Source organism: Oratosquilla oratoria, chromosome 5, assembly GCF_046742065.1.
Source record: "Oratosquilla oratoria isolate Oo_2021 chromosome 5, ASM4674206v1, whole genome shotgun sequence".
In the NCBI taxonomy this organism is placed as follows: domain Eukaryota; kingdom Metazoa; phylum Arthropoda; class Malacostraca; order Stomatopoda; family Squillidae; genus Oratosquilla; species Oratosquilla oratoria.
The window spans coordinates 42,138,426-42,160,410 of record NC_134781.1 but is presented as its reverse complement, the minus strand read 5'-3'; the positions used below and the strand labels follow the sequence as shown (position 1 = coordinate 42,160,410).

Below are 21,985 nucleotides of genomic sequence, written 5' to 3'. Positions count from 1 at the left end.
CAGGCACCTCATCTCAAACACATTCAAACTCTTCCTCTTATGTTCCATGTTTCTGCCCCATACAGTGCTGTTGGCACAATCACTCCTTCATACAGTCTCCTCTTAGCATCCATTCCCAAATGTCTATTTCTCATTACACTTTTTAATCCACCAAGGCGTTTTCTCGCTTCTCTCAATCTACATTCTACCTCCACCTCCACTCCACCTTTTCCTGCCACATTTGCACCCAAGTATCTAAAACTATCCATTTACTCCAGTCACTCTCCCTTAACCTATTCAGTATGGGCCAAAATCTCGCGGGCAGCATTAGCTGCCAGACGTACGATGTGTCGTAATAATACTCACATCATAAAATATAGTCACCACTTATATCGATCGTTCTCTCTTTCACCCGTGAATTTTGATAACCATAGAAAATGTGATGAAGACAGTTTAGAGAGTATGTCATTACGCAGGGGCAACTACAATAAATATAATCAAGACGCCAATATGGCAGCCTTGCGTATCCACTTGCTCCTCATGCTGCCTACGTATGCGGCACCGTATGGAAGGGGTTAATGCTCGCTTCCAGTCTGCTACCACATTCACCCCTTATACATCTCATCACCTTGCTGTTACCCACATTTATCTTCAGCTTTCTTCTTTCATACACTTTCCCAAACTCTGCCAACAACTTCCTCAATCCCTTCTCCGATCCTGCCACAAGCGCAGTGTCGTCCACAAACAACAGTTGGCTCACCTCCCACTTTTCTCCATTTTCTTTAACCATCTCCAATCCCTGACCCACTACCCTTGCATTTACGTCTCGCAAAAACCCCATCCATGTACAAGTTGAACAACCAGGGTGACATAACGCATCCCTGACGAAGTCCCACCTTTACCTCAAACCACTCACTCTCTCCATTTCTAATCCTGACACATGCTCTACTACTCTCGTAAAAACTCTTGACAGCTCCTAGAAGCTTTCCTCCTATCCCGTATATCCGCAAAACCTCCCACAGTGTCCTCCTATCTACCCTGTCATAAGCCTTTTCCAGATCCATAAAAGCCAAAAAAACATCCTTCCCCTTTCCTATAGCTTTCTCACATATCTGTCTTACCACAAAAATATGATCTACACAAACTCTACCCGTCCTAAATTCACACTGTTCCTCAACAATTATTCCTTTTGTTCCTCTCCTAATCCTCTCAATCAAGATCCTCCCATAAGCCTTCCCAACTACAATTAACAAATTAATCCCTCTGAAACTACTACACTCACACTTGTCCCCTTTTCCCTTGGAAAGTGGAACTATACAGGCACTCCTCCAGTCCTCCGGCACTCTACCCTCTCTCCAGCAAACATTAAATAACCTCACCAGCCAGTCCACCATCACTGCACCTCCTTTTTTTAGACATTCTGCATGGCATCCATCCAGACCAGGTGCCTTACCTGCTTTCATCATCTTAACAACTGCCTTCACTTCATCCTTCCTTATTTCTCCTCCATTTTCCTCACTCATCACGGTCATTTTCTTAGCACTTCCCACTGCAGCTATCTTTTCCTCCCTATCCTCCTTCACATTTAGCAACTCCCTAAAATATTCTGCCCATCTTCCCCTTACTGCCTCCTCTTCCATTTTCATCTCTCCATCTGCACCTTTTACCTTTTCTTCTCTACTTGATTCGCCTCCTTTTCCTCTCTTAATTTCTTTCCAAAACATCTTTTCATTACTTTCAAAATTTTCTGTCATACTCTTACCCCATTTCAAATCTGCACTCCTCTTTGCCTCCTTTACCTTGTGCTTTACTCCTCTTTTCTTTTCTTTGTACCTCTCATATGACTCCCTCGTCCTATTTTGTATCCAATCTGTGAAAGCTCGCTTCTTCTCTTCTACAACCTTCTTTGTTTCCTCATCCCACCATTCACTATCCTTCCTTCTATTTCCTCCTGTCCTTCTTGTTCCACACACCATCTTTGCACACTTTGTAACTCCCTACTTGAACCATCCCCATTCCTCCTCCACTCCTAGCTCTACTCTATCCTTTACTCCCTTCCACTCCTCTCTCAGCTTCTTCTTGTACTCCTTCCCCTTTTCCTTTAAAGAGTTCACTCTAAGCATCTCCCTACCTTTTGTCCTTTTCCTCTTTCTCCATCTATCCTCCACTCTCAACTTACCTTCCACCAAAAAATGATCGGATATTCTCCCACCCTCTCCTCTTAGCACATGTACATCCTTAACTCTTCCTATTATACTCCTATCTACCACTACATAGTCCATTAATGCTCTATCTACCACCCTTCCATCCACCACCCTCTCCCATGTGTACTTATGCTTGACTTTCTTCCGAAACACTGTATTTGCTATCATCAACTCTCTTTCTAGACACATCTCCACCATCAACTCTCCACTATGATTCTTTCCTGGAACTTCACATTTCCCAACCACTCCGTCAATTGGTTCATTTCCTACCCTAGTATTAAGGTCTCCCAGTACTATTACATTGACATTTCTCCCTAATCCCTCTATGCACTCATTTAAATCTATCCAAAAAGCCTCCCTTTCTTCTACACTCTTCTCACTACCAGGACCATATGCACTTACAAAAACCCACATCTCCTTCCCCAGTTTCACCTTCATCCACATTATCCTTGAGGAAACCTCCTTCCACTCCACTACACGTTTACCTATCTCTTCACTTACTAGTATAGCCACCCCTTCTCTCCCTTGCCCTCTCTTCACTCCTAATAACCTCCCACTTACACTCCCAAACTTACACTCGCCCTTCCCTCTCAACCTAGTTTCACTCAAAGCCAACACATCTACCTTTCTTCTCACATACTACCTATCTCTTCCCTTTTACTCTCATCTGTACCACATCCACGCACATTAAAAGACCCAAACCTTAGAGTACTGGTTGGAAAACTCCTAGACCCTCTTATGCCTTTACTTTTTTTAGGAATGTCCCCTGTGGGGCTACAGGGAGAAGGATGCCTAGCCCCAATCCCTGTCCCTTTTTTCTCGCCTCATACGATCCAAGTGGAAATACTTGGTACAAGCTTTATTACTTTTGTAAAAACTCTTGAGTGTTCTTAAGGGACCCCCCCCCCCGCCCAAATTTTTTTTTTCAGAAGGATCTTGCTGATTTTTTCTGTGTGATATCTAGGTCTGAGGAAACCTTCACAGCTTGAGTTTTATTCAGATCTGACCAGTAGTTTTTTATCTATATACATAAAATATATTTTTCTCTAAACCTTCCAACCTCTAAATATTTTTCTCTAAACCTTCCAAACTCCTACTCCGGAAATAAGTCATCACCAGAAATACTAATCTTTACGAAATATTACCAAGAGAATCTTTACGAAATAACGCTAAGAGAATCTTTACGAAATATTGCCAAGAGAATCTATATACATAAAAACAGAATTACGGAATTCTGACAAAAGAATCTTTACGAAATATTAATGAGAAAATATTTACGAAATATTGCCAAGAGAATCTTTACCAAATGTTAACAAGAGAATCTTTACGAAATATTACCAAGAGAATCTTTACGAAATATTGCTAAGAGAATCTTTACGAAATATAGCCAATAGAATCTCCACTCCACTAACATAAAAAAATATTTCTCTCTAAACCTTCCAACCTCCTATGCAAGGCCCAACCCGGAAATGAGTCATCACCGGAAACACTAATATTACCATGGAAAAAGAAAGTGGTGCTAACAAGAAAAAGAGAATCTTTACGGAATTCTGACAAAAGAATCTTTACGAAATATTAATGAGAAAATATTTATGAAATATTGCCAAGAGAATCTTTACCAAATGTTAACAAGAGAATCTTTACGAAATATTACCAAGAGAATCTTTACGAAATATTGCTAAGAGAATCTTTACGAAATATTGCCAAGCAAAGCGAAGCGAGCTACGCCGTAGGCCAAGCACACCTGGCGAACCCAGGTCCGGGTGCTTCTATATACATAAAAAAATAATTCTCTCTAAAACCTTCCATTCTCCTACTCCGGAAATGAGTCATCACCGGAAACACTAACTCCCGGGGACACAAGAGAATCTTTACGGAATTCTGACAAAAGAATCTTTACGAAATATTAATGAGAAAATATTTACGAAATATTGCCAAGAGAATCTTTACCAAATGTTAACAAGAGAATCTTTATGAAATATTACCAAGAGAATCTTTACGAAATATTGCTAGGAGAATCTTTACGAAATATTGCCAAGAGAATCTCCACTCCACTAACATAAAAAAATATTTCTCTCTAAACCTTCCAACCTCCTACGCAAGGCCCAACCCGGAAATGAGTCATCACCGGAAACACTAATATTACCTTGGAAAAAGAAAGTGGTGCTAACAAGAAAAAGAGAATCTTTACGGAATTCTGACAAAAGAATCTTTACGAAATATTAATGAGAAAATATTTACGAAATATTGCCAAGAGAATCTTTACCAAATGTTAACAAGAGAATCTTTACGAAATATTACCAAGAGAATCTTTACGAAATATTGCCAAGAGAATCTCCACTCCACTAACATAAAAAAATATTTCTCTCTAAACCTTCCAACCTCCTACGCAAGGCCCAACCCGGAAATGAGTCATCACCGGAAACACTAATATTACCATGGAAAAAGAAAGTGGTGCTAACAAGAAAAAGAGAATCTTTACGGAATTCTGACAAAAGAATCTTTACGAAATATTAATGAGAAAATATTTACGAAATATTGCCAAGAGAATCTTTACCAAATGTTAACAAGAGAATCTTTACGAAATATTACCAAGAGAATCTTTACGAAATATTGCTAAGAGAATCTTTACAAAATATTGCCAGGAGAAGTATTACGAAGGAGTCTTCAAAATCTCCTAAAGGAGCCTTCAGTCTCCAAAAGGAGTCGTCAAAGTCTCCCGACGTTGTCGTCAAATTCTCTCGCGAGCAAAGCGAACTACGCTGTAGGCCAAGCACACCTAGCAAAGCCAATTCCGGGTGCTTTTTAATAAAAAAAAAAAAAAAACATAAAAAATACCATATTTTTGGGCTTCTTTCAAATCCTATCTCCTCTTACAATTTTTATTCGATGTCTTCCATTTTACAGCAAAAGAATCTTCTACATATATAAAAAACAAAATAGAAAGTTTTTTTTAATATCTTTGTTTAACGCCGAGGAAAAAAAATATATAAAAAGATTATCGAAAAAAAATGCAAAATTTTGACTTTGACACGTTATTAAAAAATTTCTATTTAACATATGCAAAAAAACTCTCTATTTCATTTTTTGTCGTTTATCTGGCTATTAATAGAGACCTCATATGCAAAAATCGGTTGAAAATTGAGGGAGGAGATACACTTTGTATCAAAAACTTACATTTTTCAGAAACAAGTGTTAAAGTTTTTTTTTTCCTTAGTTTGACTAAATTTTACATTGGACCTCCTAAGACCCATTGAAAACAGGTTCCATTGTATTTTCATGATGATTTTGCATCTTTCAAGTAACTCAGGCACTTTGTACCCTCCTACAGTGTAGGATATTATTCACTCAGAGTGAGGGTCTCATAAGCCACCACCTCACTGTTTGTTGCAAAGTTTGAGTTCTTGGTCTAGAATGACCCAGCAAGGTAGTCTGATTGCTGGGATTCAGCTCTCTTTCTTTTCTTGGGTTTCCTTTCTGGTGTTGGAACAGGCTCTTGCTGCATCAGGGACATCACTGTGAGGTTTGAGACTAAACCCAAGGTGTTGCAACAAGGAGGCATCCTTGTAGCCACTTGTTAGCAAACAGTTGTTTGCGTAGAGACAACGTGTCTGATATAGGTGTAGAGGACAGAGGATCAGGTGCTGGGGATGTGGATGTAGATGGCAGGGAGAGAGCTGCTGGAGGGAGTACTGGTGGTGGCGGAGGTGGTGATAACAAAGTTGATGCTGGGGTTCTTTCTTTCTCCCCTTGAGTTGCTAATGTAGACGTTCTTATCTTCAGCAATTGTGCCTTTTGTTTGGATAGCTTAGGCATGGCTAATATCTTCAAATATCTCTTCACTGAAAAATAGATGCGAATTTCACACGGCAAATTAGTGAACGCGGCAAGCTAAAGTGTACATGTCCTTTACTTTGTAAGGCTCAGGCTACTGCCAGTCGTGCAGGCTGAACTTCCTCACACCACATACTCACGTGCATGCCGGACGTAAGAAAAAACTTTATGAGTGTATCAAACGCAAAAAAAAAATAGAGTAAAATATGGTCAAAACGTATGTAAACAATGGTCGTGCGCAGCATGTGGCTGCCGGGGGGAGGGAGGGTAGGGCCTTTAAACCCTACGATAAAAACACTTTACCAGCATCTAGATCAAGATCCCTACTATGTATTTATGCAATAATTTTTTTTCATTTTTTTTTCGATTTTTTCTTAAATCTGGGGGCGGGGGGTCCCCTTAAAAGCTTTCCTCCTATCCCTTATATTTTCAATACCTCCCGCAGCAATTTCCTGTCTACCCTGTGATAAGCCTTTTCCAAATCCATAAAGGCCCAAAAAATATCCTCACCTTTTCCTAATGCTTTCTCACATATCCATCTTACCACAAAAATGTGATCCAAGCATGAATACATAAATATATAAAATAGATAAGTAAATAATAAAAGTAAATAGAATAAATAGCTAAAAGTGAATAAATGAGACAAGTAGTGAAAATAAATGAATGAAATGAAATGAATAATCAAACAAAATTCCCCTGGAACCATAAACATCATATTCACATGACAGTTTTCTCTCTTAAATCCAAATTTTACCTCCAGTGCTTTCTTTGATCCCACTCTCTCCAACATAAAAACTGAATTATTTCCTAAAGGATAACCTCCCTGACCTAGGAACCACTATACTAACTTAATCCACTGTTAAAGCTAACCATGACACATGGGATGCATGACAACCACAACATCAAAACATTATGTCACTTGAAGTACAGTGGGAAAGGAACCCAAAGTACAGCTCAGGGAAGGGGTCATCTGGGAGAAGAATTTTCGTTTTGTTCTCTACTCACCGTAGTGACCATGGGAGCTGACTGTGATGATTCTGGCTGGGTCTCCATGCTTCATAAGGGGAAGCACCAACTGCGTCAGGAGGAAATGCCCAAAGTGGTTGGTCCCCATTTGCATCTCAAAACCATCTTCAGTCTTCCAGTTTGGGCAAGTCATGATGCCTGTAGAGAGAAAAATTGAAGGTGAAGCCTCTCTTACAAAGTCTCTGATCTGTCAGTCAGTCTGTTGCCACTGGCCTCTCTTGTAGAAGACCTGTGTCCTTCATGTAACTGGCAACAGCCTTCGGGTGGGAAAATATGTCACTAAGGGAAGATACATTAGTCTAGGGGTGGTTAGTGTGGGATATTGTGATATGAGGCATTCTGTCCTATATGTGGTAGTTGCAGCTGGGGGAGTGTGAATCTGTGGCCAGGCTTCCTCTGAGTTGGTACCCTTTTAATACTGGACGGTGTCCCAAGAAGAAGAAGAAGAAGAAGAAAAAAAAAATATATATATATAAAAATATATATATATATATATATATATATATATATATATATATATATACCCTTTTGATACTGGACGGTGTCACAACAAGAAGAAAATATATATATATATATAAATATATATATATATATACAACCACTCCTCGTTTAACGACGACAATTGGGACCAGCGCGCCGTTGTTAACCGAATTGGTCGTTAAGCGAAAGTGTATACATATACGTACATGTACTGTATGTACAATATCCAGCAATACATGTATCTTTATTTTCGTGTCTTTTCCCTCTTTTATACAGTACATTAAAGCTTTATTTACTGTTTATTTACAGTGGTTCCTGAAATTACCGTATATGACCAAATCCGCGTATGCTGACATTCCATATTGAATACCGGGGTATTTTTTTAGTTTCGACCATGGGCGCAATATAGCAATAGAAAATTAATTATTAATTTTGTAAATTAAAATGTATCAATGTAATATGCAATTTTGTGGGCGGAAATGGAAGTAAAAAATACCATGCTACAAGAAAATATGCTAATGAACGAAGTCGGTAGCATAGGATTGGGACGCCATCTTGTCGTCTGCCAACGTCTCTCACGACGACGACAACGAGGACGAGCCGGATGACATTTAATTTGCAGGTAATGATTTATCAAACACAGGTCAGGTTAGTTTAGTTTAGGTTAGAAGAATTCATCATCCTTTTATTTCTTCGACATCGGCATCTATCATAATAAACATGGTGTACCATTCGTCCGACATGACTTCGTTACTTACGAAATTTGTTTTAGCACATTTTTTTTTTATTTCCGCTCACAAAATTGCATATTACTTTGATACATTATAATTTACAAAATTAATAATTAATTTTCTATTGCTATATTGCACCCATGGTCGAAACTAAAAATTTACCACTACCGGTATATACTGTACCCCAGGTAGTTTTTGCAGCTTGCAGGATGGTAATGTAGACCTAAGCTTCAGAACACTTTACCTCACAGCTAATATCCACCGTACAAGTTCAATTATAACATCATACAAATTTGCCTCAGCCAACTTAATTATCGTACACGACGTCATAACTTTGGGAGATTTACGTTAAACATCTGTCATAAAGCCCGTCGTAACTCCGCGTCGTCGCTAACCGAGTAGGTCGTTAAACGAGGAGTACCTGTATATATATATATATATATATCCCCTTCTATAGGAGTGGCCAAGTCAAAACTTGACTCCTCACCAAGGATGATAGAAGTGGGATACTCACTTTCCATTCTCTGCCCCATTTAGTCCCTTTTAATGACACACAAAGCAACACTGACTAAGTGTTTGCTCTTGGTTGGCTGTTGCAATACTGAGTGTTGAAGGCTGGAAAAGTTGAATGTTGCTATCTGTATAAAATCTATAATGTAACCATTGACACCCTTCAACAGGATTGAGGTGTGTCCATCACTACTAGACCTCACAGTGTACTGTACACCAGACTGTGATTGGCCATTAAGCTTTCCAACAAGTGGTCCTACACAGGTACTAGGGTGGGAGGACTCCAAGATGCCAAAGGGCTAATTCCTAGTTAACTTAACAGAACATGAAGGGATCTGAGCCAGTAGTAACATCTAGATGGGTTCTGTTGCTTAGAAACTTTGTTTAAGAGTATCTTAAAAAGTATCTTGTAATTACTTTCAATATTCTGATACATTTTATTTCACCTAATTTTGTATTACTTAGATCTATCACAGTGATTGGAGATTCTGTGGCATAGAGTAAATCTAAATGTATTTGCCTAACTGCAGTATAAGGGTTGGTGCTATGTTGTATGAGTATTTACAATGCTGTAGTATACAGGAAAGAAACCACACCTGTGGGATCCTGTCTTTTACTCTCCCATTTATCATACCTAGCTTCAAATTGATAGATGGTTCCAACTTTGTCTATATTATTAATTTCCAAAATTATATTTTTGTTTGAATTCATGTCTTGTTCCAGTTTGGTCTATATCACCTTCCAAGCTATTCCAAATATTTATGTATTTGTATGGAATACTGTATTTCTTCACACCCTTTAGACATTTCGTCTTTCTCAACTTATTTTTATGACCTTTTAATACCCTCATGTGTGTGTGTGTATTTACCTAGTTGTATTTTACGGGAAGAGAGCTATGCTCATAGTGACCCATTTTTGTATCTTTCAGCATCCAGTGTGATCTTAAATTCTTGCATAGTTTTTGCACTCACTGTTTCTTCATTCAATTTGTTCCAGATATCTATCACTCTGTGTGGGAAGCTATTTTTTTTTCAGATCTCTTCTGTAACTATCCTTTTTAAGTTTCTTTTCAGTCCTCTTGTTTTTCTTCTATCCCACTTTAGTATGTCATCTCTATCAAGGACTTCCATCCCTTTCATAATTCTGTAGATGGTTAGCAGAGCTCCTCTTTCTCTTCTTTGTTCCAGGGTTGGTAGTTCAAGTGTGTCCGATCTTTATTTGCATGTTAATTTGGAGTGTGTTGGTGCCATCTTTGTCATTGCTCTTTGAATTCTTTCTAAATTTCTTTATGTTCTTTTTATTACTAGGTGTCCATAGTGTTGCAGCATACTCCAATTTTGGTCTTATCAACGTAACTAATATTTTCTTTACCATTTCTTCATCCATGTAGTCAAAAGCCACTTTCATTGATCTTAATTAATAGAAAGTTCTCTGACTAATTTGTTGATATGTTTGTCTGGTGCCATGTCATTGGTGATAGTTACTCCTAGGTCCCTTTCCGAGTTGACTTTTTTAATTTTCTTTGTACCAATTTTGTATTGTTCTGATATTCTGTTTTTGCTTTTTTCCAAATTCCATTATACATTTCTTGATATTGAAATTCACTTCACTTCATTATGCTTCTGTCTTGCACCAATAGGCTCTGGGTATGTGTTTACATTATGATTCGATGCTCCACCACCATTGAGTTTCTCTGGCCTGTCATAATTTTTTTTTTAATTCTTGCATTGTTTTTGAAAACACTATTGTTTCATCTAGTATGTTCCATACATCCACCACTCTGTGGGGAAAGTTGTTTTTTGTTTCTGGTCTCTTCTATAACTGTCCTTTCTGAGTTCCCTTTCATGTCCTCTTGTGTTTCTCTTATCCCAACTTAGTAAGTCATCTCTATCAAGGATTTCCACACCTCTCATAATTCTGCAGATTGTCAATAAGTCACTTATTTCTCTTCTTTGTTCCAGTCGGCCTTATCAGTGTGAATATTATTTTCTTTACCATTTCTTCATCCAAGAAAAAATGTAATTTTCGCAGGAAAATTAATTTTTCCCTGATACAAACTATTCGGTACTCCTTACCCAAGGATACTTTTGCGTAAGCCAAAGTTTCTACTGCTAACACTGTGTGTTGTTTGAAAACACCTCACTCCGTGGGTCTGGGCAACCATTATCCTCAGTAAGGGCCTCCTGGGGCAAGGGGGTCCCCCCTTCCCCCACAAGCGTAGCACGCTAAAACCCCCCATTGTCTGAGCCAGGTATGAAATTAATCACGAGGTTTGACAGGCCAGGGAGAAGGAACTATTAGAGGGGTGGCTGAGGAGGGCCATTAGAGGTAAGGAGTACCTCAGGTTTGTATCAGGGAAAAATTAATTTTCCTGCGAAAATTACATTTGTTCCGAAGAATACAAACTCTTCGGTACTCCTTACCCAAGGAGACTCGGACTTAGGAGGGAAGGAAGTAGTTATCTAGCCTGGGAAACCTCCGTAAGGAAAAAATTTAGTGTGCTAAGACCTACGTTGACCAGACCCTTATACATTCCCCTAAACTGTGAAGGGCACCTAGTTCTGTTCCCAGGAGTGGAGACAGACAGGGTATACTCACTTTGTACCACTTGCAGGGCTTGAATTGATTCCCTTGGAATGCTTGAGAGCCCTCGGTGAGGTAAGGGAATGTAGGAGTATGAGAAGGACTTTGGATAGGTATCACCGTGGTTGCCGAGCCAGAACCTGGATGAGGTTTCAGGGTTGGCTGTGTGCCATTGGCAAGGGGTATGTCATCTCAGGACTTCCTGGGCGGCCACTATAGGGCCCAGAGAGAAGGTCCCTAAGGATTCCCACATGACTTCTTTGAGGTAAAAGGAAGTGAACGTAGTCTGGGACTTCCATATACCTGCTTGAAGGACCTGGTTGACCGACAGATTCTTTCGGAAGACTAGGGAGGTATTGCCCTGAGGTCGTGAGCTTTTGCTCTAGGGCAATCCATGGGGTTCATGGTGTAGGCCCTGCGGATGACTTCCTTGATCCAGTAAGAAATGGAATTCTTAGTGATGGTAGAGACGAACAATCTTGGCAAGTCTGGTCTAAGATGCTTAGTCCTCTTGAGGTAGGTCCAGATAGCACGTACCAGGCATAGTACCATTTCTGCATGTTCGCCCCCTACAAAGTCGTCCAAGGAAGGAATACTAAAGGACCAGAATCTAGGGTTGGCTTTGGCCAGATCCTGGTTTTTGGCAATGAATTGGGGCAGAAAAGTGAAGGAGACCTCTTGCCATCCTTTCGAGCAGGCGACTCGATAAGAGATGGCATGTAACTCCCTGACCCTCTTGGAAGACGCAAGGGCCAAGAGAAAACTGTCTTCAAGGTGAGGTCCTTCAAATGAGCATCTCGGAGGGGCTCGTAAGGGGGACTAATGCCACATCCCATGGAGGAGAAGTGATCTCCCTGGGGGGGCATGATTTTCTGAAATGTCTGAAGAGCATGGAAATCTCTGGTGACAGGGCTAGATCCATGCCCTTCAGAGAAAACACCTGATTAAGAGCTGCCCTATAGCCCTGCACTGCCGAGAGGGAGATCTTCTTGGACTTCCGGAGGAAGTGGAAGAAGGAGGCAATCTGAGGAATGGTGGCTTGATCTGGGATTATTGCCCGGGAGTGGCACCATTCTGCAAAAGCATTCCATTTCCCTTGATAAAGGGTAGCTGAGGAAGAGCGAATAGGGGAGGACATGTCTTCCGCCACTTATTTGGGGAAACCCTTCTCTAGGAGGATCCGAACCATAGTCTGAACGTGTGAAGCGCCAGAGCTCACGGGTTCTTGTGCCAGGCCCCGTTGACTGGTTGATGTAGAAGGTCAGGCCTTTCCTGAAGGGCCAGGGGCTCCTCAACTGCTAGCTCGAGGGCGTCTGGAAACCATGGGGCTTCCGGCCACCAGGGAGCGATCAAAGTCATCCGAAGGTTGGATGCGTTTCTTACTCTCTGGAGCACCTTCTGGAGCAAGGGAAATGGTGGGAAAGTGTAGGTGTCGAGGTTGTCCCAGCTTTGCAGAAGAGCATCCTCTCCTGCTGCCAGCAGATCCGGGAGAGGGCTGAAATATACTGGGAGCTGGTGATTCCATCTGGTGGCGAAAAGGTCTACCAGAGGGGAGCCCCATTTGTTGATGAGGAAGGTCGCCACTTCCGAATGGAGGGACCACTCTGTGATGATTACCTGACTCCTTCTGCTGAGGTGGTCCACCCAGACATTCTTCTTCCCTGGGATGTAGCGAGCTCTGAGTGCCACTTGGAGATTCTCGGCTAAATGGAGGATGTCCATAGTGAGATGGCATAGGTCCTGGGAGACTGTGCCACCCTGCTTGTTCAGGTAGGCTACTACCGAGGAATTGTCCGACATGATGCCCACTACTTTCCCCGAGATTTGATCCGAGAAGTGAAGGAGAGCCAGCAGTACCGCTTTCAACTCTAGCCAGTTGATATGGGCTGTCCGCTCGACTGTGGACCAGGAACTGCTGACGTGATCGTCGTTGAGGTGGGCCCCCCAGCCCTCCTTGGAGGCGTCGGAGAAGAAGAGGACTTCGGGGGGAGATGGGCCGAGGGGCATCCCCACGAGCAGGTTGCACGGGTCCCTCCACCAGAGAAGAGAATTCTTGACTTCTCTGGTAAGGGTGATGTGTTGACGGGTTTTCCCCTTAGCGGGGACCACTGGGACTTGAGGAGCCACTGTAGCGGTCGCATTCTTAGTCTGCTCCTGGGAATTAACCTCTCGACGGAGGCCATATGGCCCAGGAGGACTTGGCACTGTTTCGCCGTCAGGAACCCGGTCAATAGTGCTTGTACGACAAGAGAAGTGAGATTCTGGATTCTCTTCTCTACTGGGAAGGCCTTCATGAGGGAGGAGTCCAGAACCATACCCAGGTACGTGACTCTCTGTCGTGGAATGAAGCAACTTTTATTGATCTTAGCAAGTTATAGGTTTTGCCGACAATTTTCTTTATGTTTGTAATGACCACCCCCAGGTCTTTTTCAGATCCCACTTTCTTTACTTCCTTTTCACCAATTTTACATTGTCCTGGAGGTTTGTGTTTGTGTGTTTCCCTAGTATATACCTAGTTGTATTATATGGGAAGGGGAGATATGCTCGTACTGACCTATCTTTGTATCTTGCAATATCTAGTTTGTTTTTAATTCTTGTATGGTGTTTGCACACACTATTGTTTTGTCCAATTTGTTCCAGACATCCACCACTCTGTGTGGATTTTTTGTTTTTGTTTTGTTTTTTCAGATCTCTTCAATAAGTATCCTTTCTAAGTTCCTTTTCATGTCCCCTTGTTTATCTTTTATCCCATTTTAATAAGTCTTCTCTGTCAAGGACTTCCATGCCTTTCATGATTCTGTAAATGGCCAATATATCGCTTCTTTCTCTTCTTTGTTCCAGGGTTGGTAGTTCCAGTTTAGACAATCTTTGCTTGTATGCCAATTTTGAAAGTGTTGGGGCCATCTTTGTCGTTGCTCTTTGGATTCTATTTTCCTTGTATTCTTTTTTGTACTGGGTGTCCACAGTGTCACAGCATACTCCAATCTTGGTCTTATCAGTGTGACTAGTGTTTTTTTTTACCATTACCTCATCCAAGTAATTAAAAGCTACCTTTATTGATCTTAGTAAATTGTAGGTTTCCCTATTTTGTTTATCTGCTTGCCTGGTGACATGTCTTTAGTGATAATTACTCCTAGGTCCTTTTGGGAACCAACTTTCTTTACTTCCTTTGTACAAATTTTATATTGTCCTGATATTCTTTTTTTACTTTTTCCAAATTCCATTGTACTACATTTTTTAATGCTGAAGTTCACTTCCCACTTTTGACTTCATTTCCAGACCTTGTTCAGGTCTGTCTTTAGCGATTCACAATCTTTTTCCATACTTACTTTCTTTAGTAGTTTTGCATCATCCACAAAGAAGGTCGTGTAATTTTCTACACCTTCATCAATGTCATTTACATATACTGTATAGCAAACATTATTGGAGCCAATACACCAGGACTCCACTTAAATTTTTTTCCCAGGTAGAGATTCTATCTCTGAGCACCACTCTCATTTTTCTCCCGTGCAAGAAATCTTCCATTCATTTCAGTAATTTTCCTTATACACTTCCTGTTGTTTCGAATTTTCTTAATAGTTTTTTGTGTGGTACTTTATCAAAAGCCTTTTAAGTCCAGGAAAGCACAGTCTGGCCATCTGTCCATTTCTTGCATTATATCTATTAACCTTGAATAGAAACATATAAAATTTGGGGCACATGATCTTCCCTGTCTAAAACCAAATTGTTTTGGATATAGTATATTGTTCTCCTCCAGATGTTTAGTCCATCTGCTTTTGATGACTTCCACAAATTTTAGCTATTGCACTTGTAAGGGAGACCGGTCTATAGTTTATTGGGTCTTCCTTGTCTCCCCCTTTATATATTGGCACAATATTAACATTTTTCCAGTCTAGCAGTAGGCCTACCTTTCTTTCTTTGAGTGAGCCATCTATTATCTTGTATTTTTTATCCATTAGTTCACCTATGTATTCTTTTAGTACCCAGTTTATAATTTCGTCCAGGCCGTGTGATTTTCTGACATCAAGGTTCATTATTTGGTCCCTTAATTCTGTCACAATTATTTCTCTCATGGGGGGTGGGGGGATGAATCTTTCTCCCTTTCTTTCATCCCAATTGTGTATGTTTTCTTTTGTGAATATAGATTTGAAATGTTTGTTCATAATTTCAGCCCTTTCTATATCCTCTGTATATTCTATGTTCCCTTGATGTAGTTTCACTATTTCCTGTTTATTTTTTAATTTACCATTTACATATCTGTTGAATAACTTAGGTTGATCTTTACATTTGTCTATTATGTCTTTTTCAGTTTCTTTTTTCTTCCCTTCATATTTTTACATATTCATTTCTTACATACATACATATACCAAGGCTCCTTCCCCCTTACAAGGGGGGTAGCCGAAAAGAAAAAGTCATAAAATCCTTCCCACCCATTCCATCCCTGAATACACTCCACACCCCTCCCTCTTATCTTAGCACCTCCTGAATGACGGGCCATCCCTGCACCTTGTCCACTGCCCTGGGTCAGAGGCAGTGTCGCAAGACACAGCACATCCACAGCAAGGCCGCTTCATTAAATTGGCGACCCCCCTCTCCATCACCCCATTGCATAAAATGAGAGGACGGGGAGAAATCCCTTCGGGCTGCTTAAAATTTTGCTCACACATACTACCTCACCCCCCATCCACCCGCCCATTCCACCTCATGCTATCACAACATCATCCATATACAACCATTCTCCATTCACCCCTGTCTTCTGTCCTCTCCTGTCCTTCCTCAACAGACATTCCCCTCTTCCCCAAAGCCCCCTTCACCACATCCATCCATTCATCTCATCCTAGGACGCCCCCTTATGTTCACTCCCTCCACATCTGCCTTCCACACCTCTTTTACTGGTCTTTCTTCACTCATTCTTTCCATGTGTCCAAACCATCCTAATATTCTTTCATCAACCCTATCTCCCAGCTCCCTTTCCATCCCCGTTCTCCTCCTCACCTCCTCATTTCTCACTCTATCTAGCCTAGTAACCCCCATCATACTTCTCAGACACCTCATCTCAAACACATTCAAACTCCTTCTCTCTTCTTCTCTTATGTTCCATGTTTCTGCCCCATACAGTGCTGTTGGCACAATCACTCCTTCATACAGTCTCCTCTTAGCATCCATTCCCAAATGTCTATTCCTCATTACACTCTTTAATCCACCTAGGCATTTACTCGCTTCTCTCAATCTACATTCTACCTCCACCTTCACTCCACCTTTCCCTGCCACATTTGCACCCAAGTATCTAAAACTATCCACTTCCTCCAGTCGCTCTCCCTTAATGCTCACTTCCAGTCTACTGCCACTTTCACCCCTTGTACATCTCATCACCTTACTTTTACCCACATTTATCTTTAGCTTTCTTCTATCACATACTCTCCCAAACTCTGCCACCAACTTCCTCAATCCCTCCTCCGATCCTGCCACAAGCGCAGTGTCGGCCACAAACAACAACTGGCTCACCTCCCACTTTTCTCCATTTTCTTTAACCATCTCCAATCCCTTGCCCACTACCCTTGCATTTACCTCTCGCACCACCCCATCCATGTATAAGTTGAACAGCCAGGGTGACATAACGCATCCTTGACGAAGTCCCACCTTTACCTCGAACCACTCACTCTCTCCATTTCCAATCCTGACACAAGCTCTATTTTTCTCATAAAAACTCTTGACAGCTCCCAGAAGCTTTCCTCCTATCCCGTATATCTTCATAACCTCCCACAGTGCCTTTCTGTACCCTATCATAAGCCTTTTCCAGATCCATAAAAGCCAAAAAAACATCCTTCCCATTTCCTATAGCTTTCTCACATATCTGTCTTACCACAAAGATCTGATCTACACAACCTCTACCTGTCCTAAATCCACACTGTTCCTCACCAATTACTCCCTCTGTTCCTCTCCTAATCCTCTCAATCAAGATCCTCCCATAAGCCTTCCCAACTACACTCAACAAGCTAATCCCTCTGAAACTACTACATTCACACTTGTCCCCTTTTCCCTTGTAAAGAGGAACTATACAGGCACTCCTCCAGTCCTCCGGCACTCTACCCTCTCTCCAACAAACATTAAATAACCTCACCAACCAGTCCACCATCACTGTACCTCCCTTTTTCAGACATTCCGCATGGCATCCATCCAGACCAGGTGCCTTACCTGCTTTTATCATCTTAACAACTGCCTTCACCTCATCCTTCCTTATTTCTCCTCCATTCTCCTCATTCATCACTCTCATTTTCTTCGCATTTCCCACTGCAGCAATCTTTCCTTCCCTATCCTCCTTCACATTAAGCAACTCCCTAAAATATTCTGCCCATCTTCCCCTTACTGCCTTCTCTTCCATTATCATCTCTCCATCTGCACCTTTTACCTTTTCTTCTCTACTTGATTTGCCTCCTCTTTCACATCTGCTCTCCTCTTTGCAACCTTTACCTTTTGCTTTACTTCTCTTTTCTTTTCTTTGTACCTCTCATATGACTCCCTCGTCCTATTTTGTAACCAATCTGTGAAAGCTCGCTTCTTCTCTTCTACAACCTCTTTTGTTTCCTCATCCCACCATTCACTACCCTTTCTTCTATTTCCCCCTGTCATTCTTGTTCCACACACCATCCTTGCACACTTTATGACTCCCTCCTTGAACCATCCCCATTCCTCCTCCACACCCAGCTCTACTCTACCCTTTACTACCTCCCACTCCTCCTTCAGCTTCTTTCCGTACTCCTTCTCCTTTTCCTTCTCATTCAAAGAGTTCACTCTAAGAACCTCCCTACCTTTTGTCCCTTTCCTCTTCCTCCATCTATCCTCCACTTTCAACTTACCTTCCACCAAAAAATGATCTGATATTCCCCCACCCTCTCCCTTTAGCACATGTACATCCTTAACTCTTCCTATCATAATCCTATTTACCACTACATAATCCATTAGCGCTCTATCTACCACCCTTCCCTCCACCACCCTCTCATATACCAAGGCTTTTTCCCCCTTACAAGGGAGGTAGCCAAAAAGGAAAAGGCATAAAATCAATCCCACCCATTCCATCCCTGAATACACTCCACACCCCTCCACCCTCCCTCTTATCTTAGCACCTCCTGGATGACGGGTCATCCCTGCACCTTGTCCACTGCCCTTGGTCAGAAGCAGTGTCGCAAGACACAGCACATCCACAGCAAGGCCGCTTCATTAAATTGGCGACCCCCCTCCCCCCTCTCTGTCTCCCCATTGCATAAAAGGAGGAGATGGGGAGAAATTCTTTCGGGCTGTGTCACATTTTGCTCACACATACTATCTCACCCTCATCCCCCCGCCCATTCCACCTCATGCATCACAATATCATCCATATACAACCATTCTCCAATCACCACTGTCTTCTGTCCTCTCCTGTCCTTCCTCAACAGACATTCCCCTCTTCCCCAAAGCCCCCTACACCCCATCCATCCACCTCATTCTAGGACGTCCCCTAATGTTCACTCCCTCCACATCTGCCTTCCACACCTCTTTTACTAGTCTTTCTTCACTCATTCTTTCCATGTGTCCAGACCATCCTAATATTCTTTCATCAACCCTATCTCCCAACTCCCTTTCCACCCCTGTTCTCCTCCTCACCTCCTCATTTCTCACTTTATCTAGCCTAGTAACCCCCATCATACTTCTCAGACACCTCATCTCAAACACATTCAAACTCCTCTCTTCCTCTCTTATGTTACATGTTTCTGCCCCATACAGTGCTGTTGGCACAATCACTCCTTCATACAGTCTCCTCTTAGCATCCATTCCCAAATGTCTATTCCTCATTACACTCTTTAATCCACCTAGGCATTTACTCGCTTCTCTCAATCTACATTCTACCTCCACCTTCACTCCACCTTTCCCTGCCACATTTGCACCCAAGTATCTAAAACTATCCATTTCCTCCAGTCGCTCTCCCTTAATACTCACTTCCAGTCTACTGCCACTTTCACCCCTTGCACATCTTATCACCTTACTTTTACCCACATTTATCTTAAGCTTTCTTCTATCACATACTCTCCCAAACTCTGCCACCAACTTCCTCAATCCCTCCTCCGATCCTGCCACAAGCGCAGTGTCGGCCGCAAACAACAACTGGCTCACCTCCCACTTTTCTCCATTTTCTTTAACCATCTCCAATCCCTGACCCACTACCCTTTCATTTACCTCTCGCACTACCCCATCAATGTATAAGTTGAACAGCCAGGGTGACATAACGCATCCTTGACGAAGTCCCACCTTTACCTCGAACCACTCACTCTCTCCATTTCTAATCCTGACACAAGCTCTACTACTCTCATAAAAACTCTTGACAGCTCCTAGAAGCTTTCCTCCTTTCCCATATGTATGCATAACCTCCCACAGTGCCTTTCTGTCTAACCTATCATAAGCCTTTTCCAGATCCATAAAAACCCAAAATCTGATCTACACAACCTCTACCTGTCCTAAATCCACACTGTTCCTCACCAATTACTCCCTCTGTTCCTCTCCTAATCCTTTCAATCAAGATCCTCCCATAAGCCTTCCCAACTACACTTAACAAGCTAATCCCTCTGAAACTACTACATTCACACTTGTCCCCTTTTCCCTTGTAAAGAGGAACTATACAGGCACTCCTCCAGTCCTCCAGCACTCTACCCTCTCTTCAACAAACATTAAATAACCTCACCAGCCAGTCCACCATCACTGTACCTCCTTTTTTCAGACATTCTGCATGGCATCCATCCAGACCAGGTGCCTTACCTGCTTTCATCATCTTAATAACTGCCCTCACTTCATCCTTCCTTATTTCTCCTCCATTTTCCTCACTCATCACTCTTATTTCCCACTGCAACTATCTTTCCCTCCCTATCCTCCTTCACATTTAGCAACTCCCTAAAATATTCTGCCCATCTTCCCCTTACTGCCTTCTCTTCCATTATCATCTCTCCATCTGCACCTTTTACCTTTTCTTCTCTACTTGATTCGCCTACTCTTCCTCTCTTAATTTCTTTCCAAAACATCTTTTTATTACTTTCAAAATTTTCTGTCATACTCTTACCCCATTTCACATCTGCTCTCCTCTTTGCCTCCTTTACCTTGTGCTTTACTTCCCTCTTTTTTTTTTTGTACCTCTCATATGACTCACTAGTCCTATTTTGTAACCAATCTGTGAAAGCTCGCTTCTTCTCTTCTACAACCTTCTTTGTTTCCTCATCCCACCATTCACTATCCTTCCTTCTATTTTCTCCTGTCCTTCTTGTTCCACACACCATCTTTGCACACTTTATGACTCCCTCCTTGAACCATCCCCATTCCTCCTCCACACCTAGCTCTACTCTATCCTTTACTCCCTCCCACTCCTCCTTCAGCTTCTTTTCATACTCCTTCTACTTTTCCTTTTCATTCAAAGAGTTCACTCTAAGAACCTCCCTACCTTATGTCCCTTTCCTCTTTCTCCATCTATCCTCCACTTTCAACTTACCTTCCACCAAAAAATGATCGGATATTCCCCCACCCTCTCCCCTTAGCACATGTACATCCTTAACTCTTCCTATCATATCCTATTTACCACTACATAATCCATTAACACTCTATCTACCACCCTTCCATCCACCACCCTCTCCCATGTGTACTTATGCTTGACTTTCTTCCGAAACACTGTATTTGCTATCATCAACTCTCTTTCTAGACACATTTCCACCGTCAACTCTCCACTACGATTCTTTCCTGGAACTCCACATTTCCCAACCACTCCATCAATTGGTTCATTTCCTACCCTAGCATTAAGGTCTCCCAGTACTATTACATTGACATTTCTCCCTAAATCCTCTATGCACTCATTTAAATCTATCCAAGAAGCCTCCCTTTCTTCTACACTCTTCTCACTGCCAGGCCCATATGCACTTACAAAGACCCACATCTCCTTTACCAGTTTCACCTTCATCCACATTATCCCTGAGGAAACCTCCTTCCACTCCACTACACATTTACCTATCTCTTCACTTACTAGAATAGCCACCCCTTCTCTCCCTCGCCCTCTCTTCACTCCTGATAACCTCCCACTTACACTCCCAAACTTACACTTACCCTTCCCTTTCAACTTAGTTTCACTCAAAGCCAACACATCCATCTTTCTTCTCACAAACATACTACTTATCTCTTCCCTTTTACTTTCATCTGTACCACATCCACGCACATTAAAAGACCCAAACCTTAGGGTGCTGATCGGAAAACTCCCAGACCCTCTTATGCCTTTACTTTTTCTCTTAGGCTACAAGGAGAAGGATGCCTAGTCCCAATCCCCGTCCCTTTCTTCTCACCTCTTAAGATCCAAGTGGAAATACTTGGTGGCAGTATTCTTTTCCCCCACCACAGAAAAAGAATACTCAGAGAAATGGTGCAGGAGAGCAACAAGGGGTTGAGGGGACAGCATAACGGAGGGACAGTCGTAGTCCAAAAGTGTCATCATTTCTCTATGAACAGAGTTTTCCTCTATCATAGACAAAATGATGTGTGGCTCTGGTCCGTAGGGGCGCCCCATATAGACCCTAAAGTATCAACTGCATGCTACTTTGCCACAATAACAAGCAGCCAATACCCCAGATTGAAATA

General features: G+C 41.8%; 1 protein-coding gene across 3 annotated transcripts in view; it reads right to left on the bottom strand.

Annotated features, from left to right (window-relative positions):
* The window catches only part of LOC143025483 (retinol dehydrogenase 12-like), a 144,571-nt gene that overhangs the window by 90,561 nt on the left and 32,025 nt on the right, over window positions 1-21,985 (bottom strand). For all 3 annotated transcript variants that reach the window (XM_076185210.1, XM_076185211.1, XM_076185209.1), the window contains exon 4: window positions 7,023-7,181. In XM_076185210.1, coding sequence (XP_076041325.1) covers window positions 7,023-7,181 — 159 coding nt within the window. The remainder of the gene's footprint in view (window positions 1-7,022; window positions 7,182-21,985) is intronic.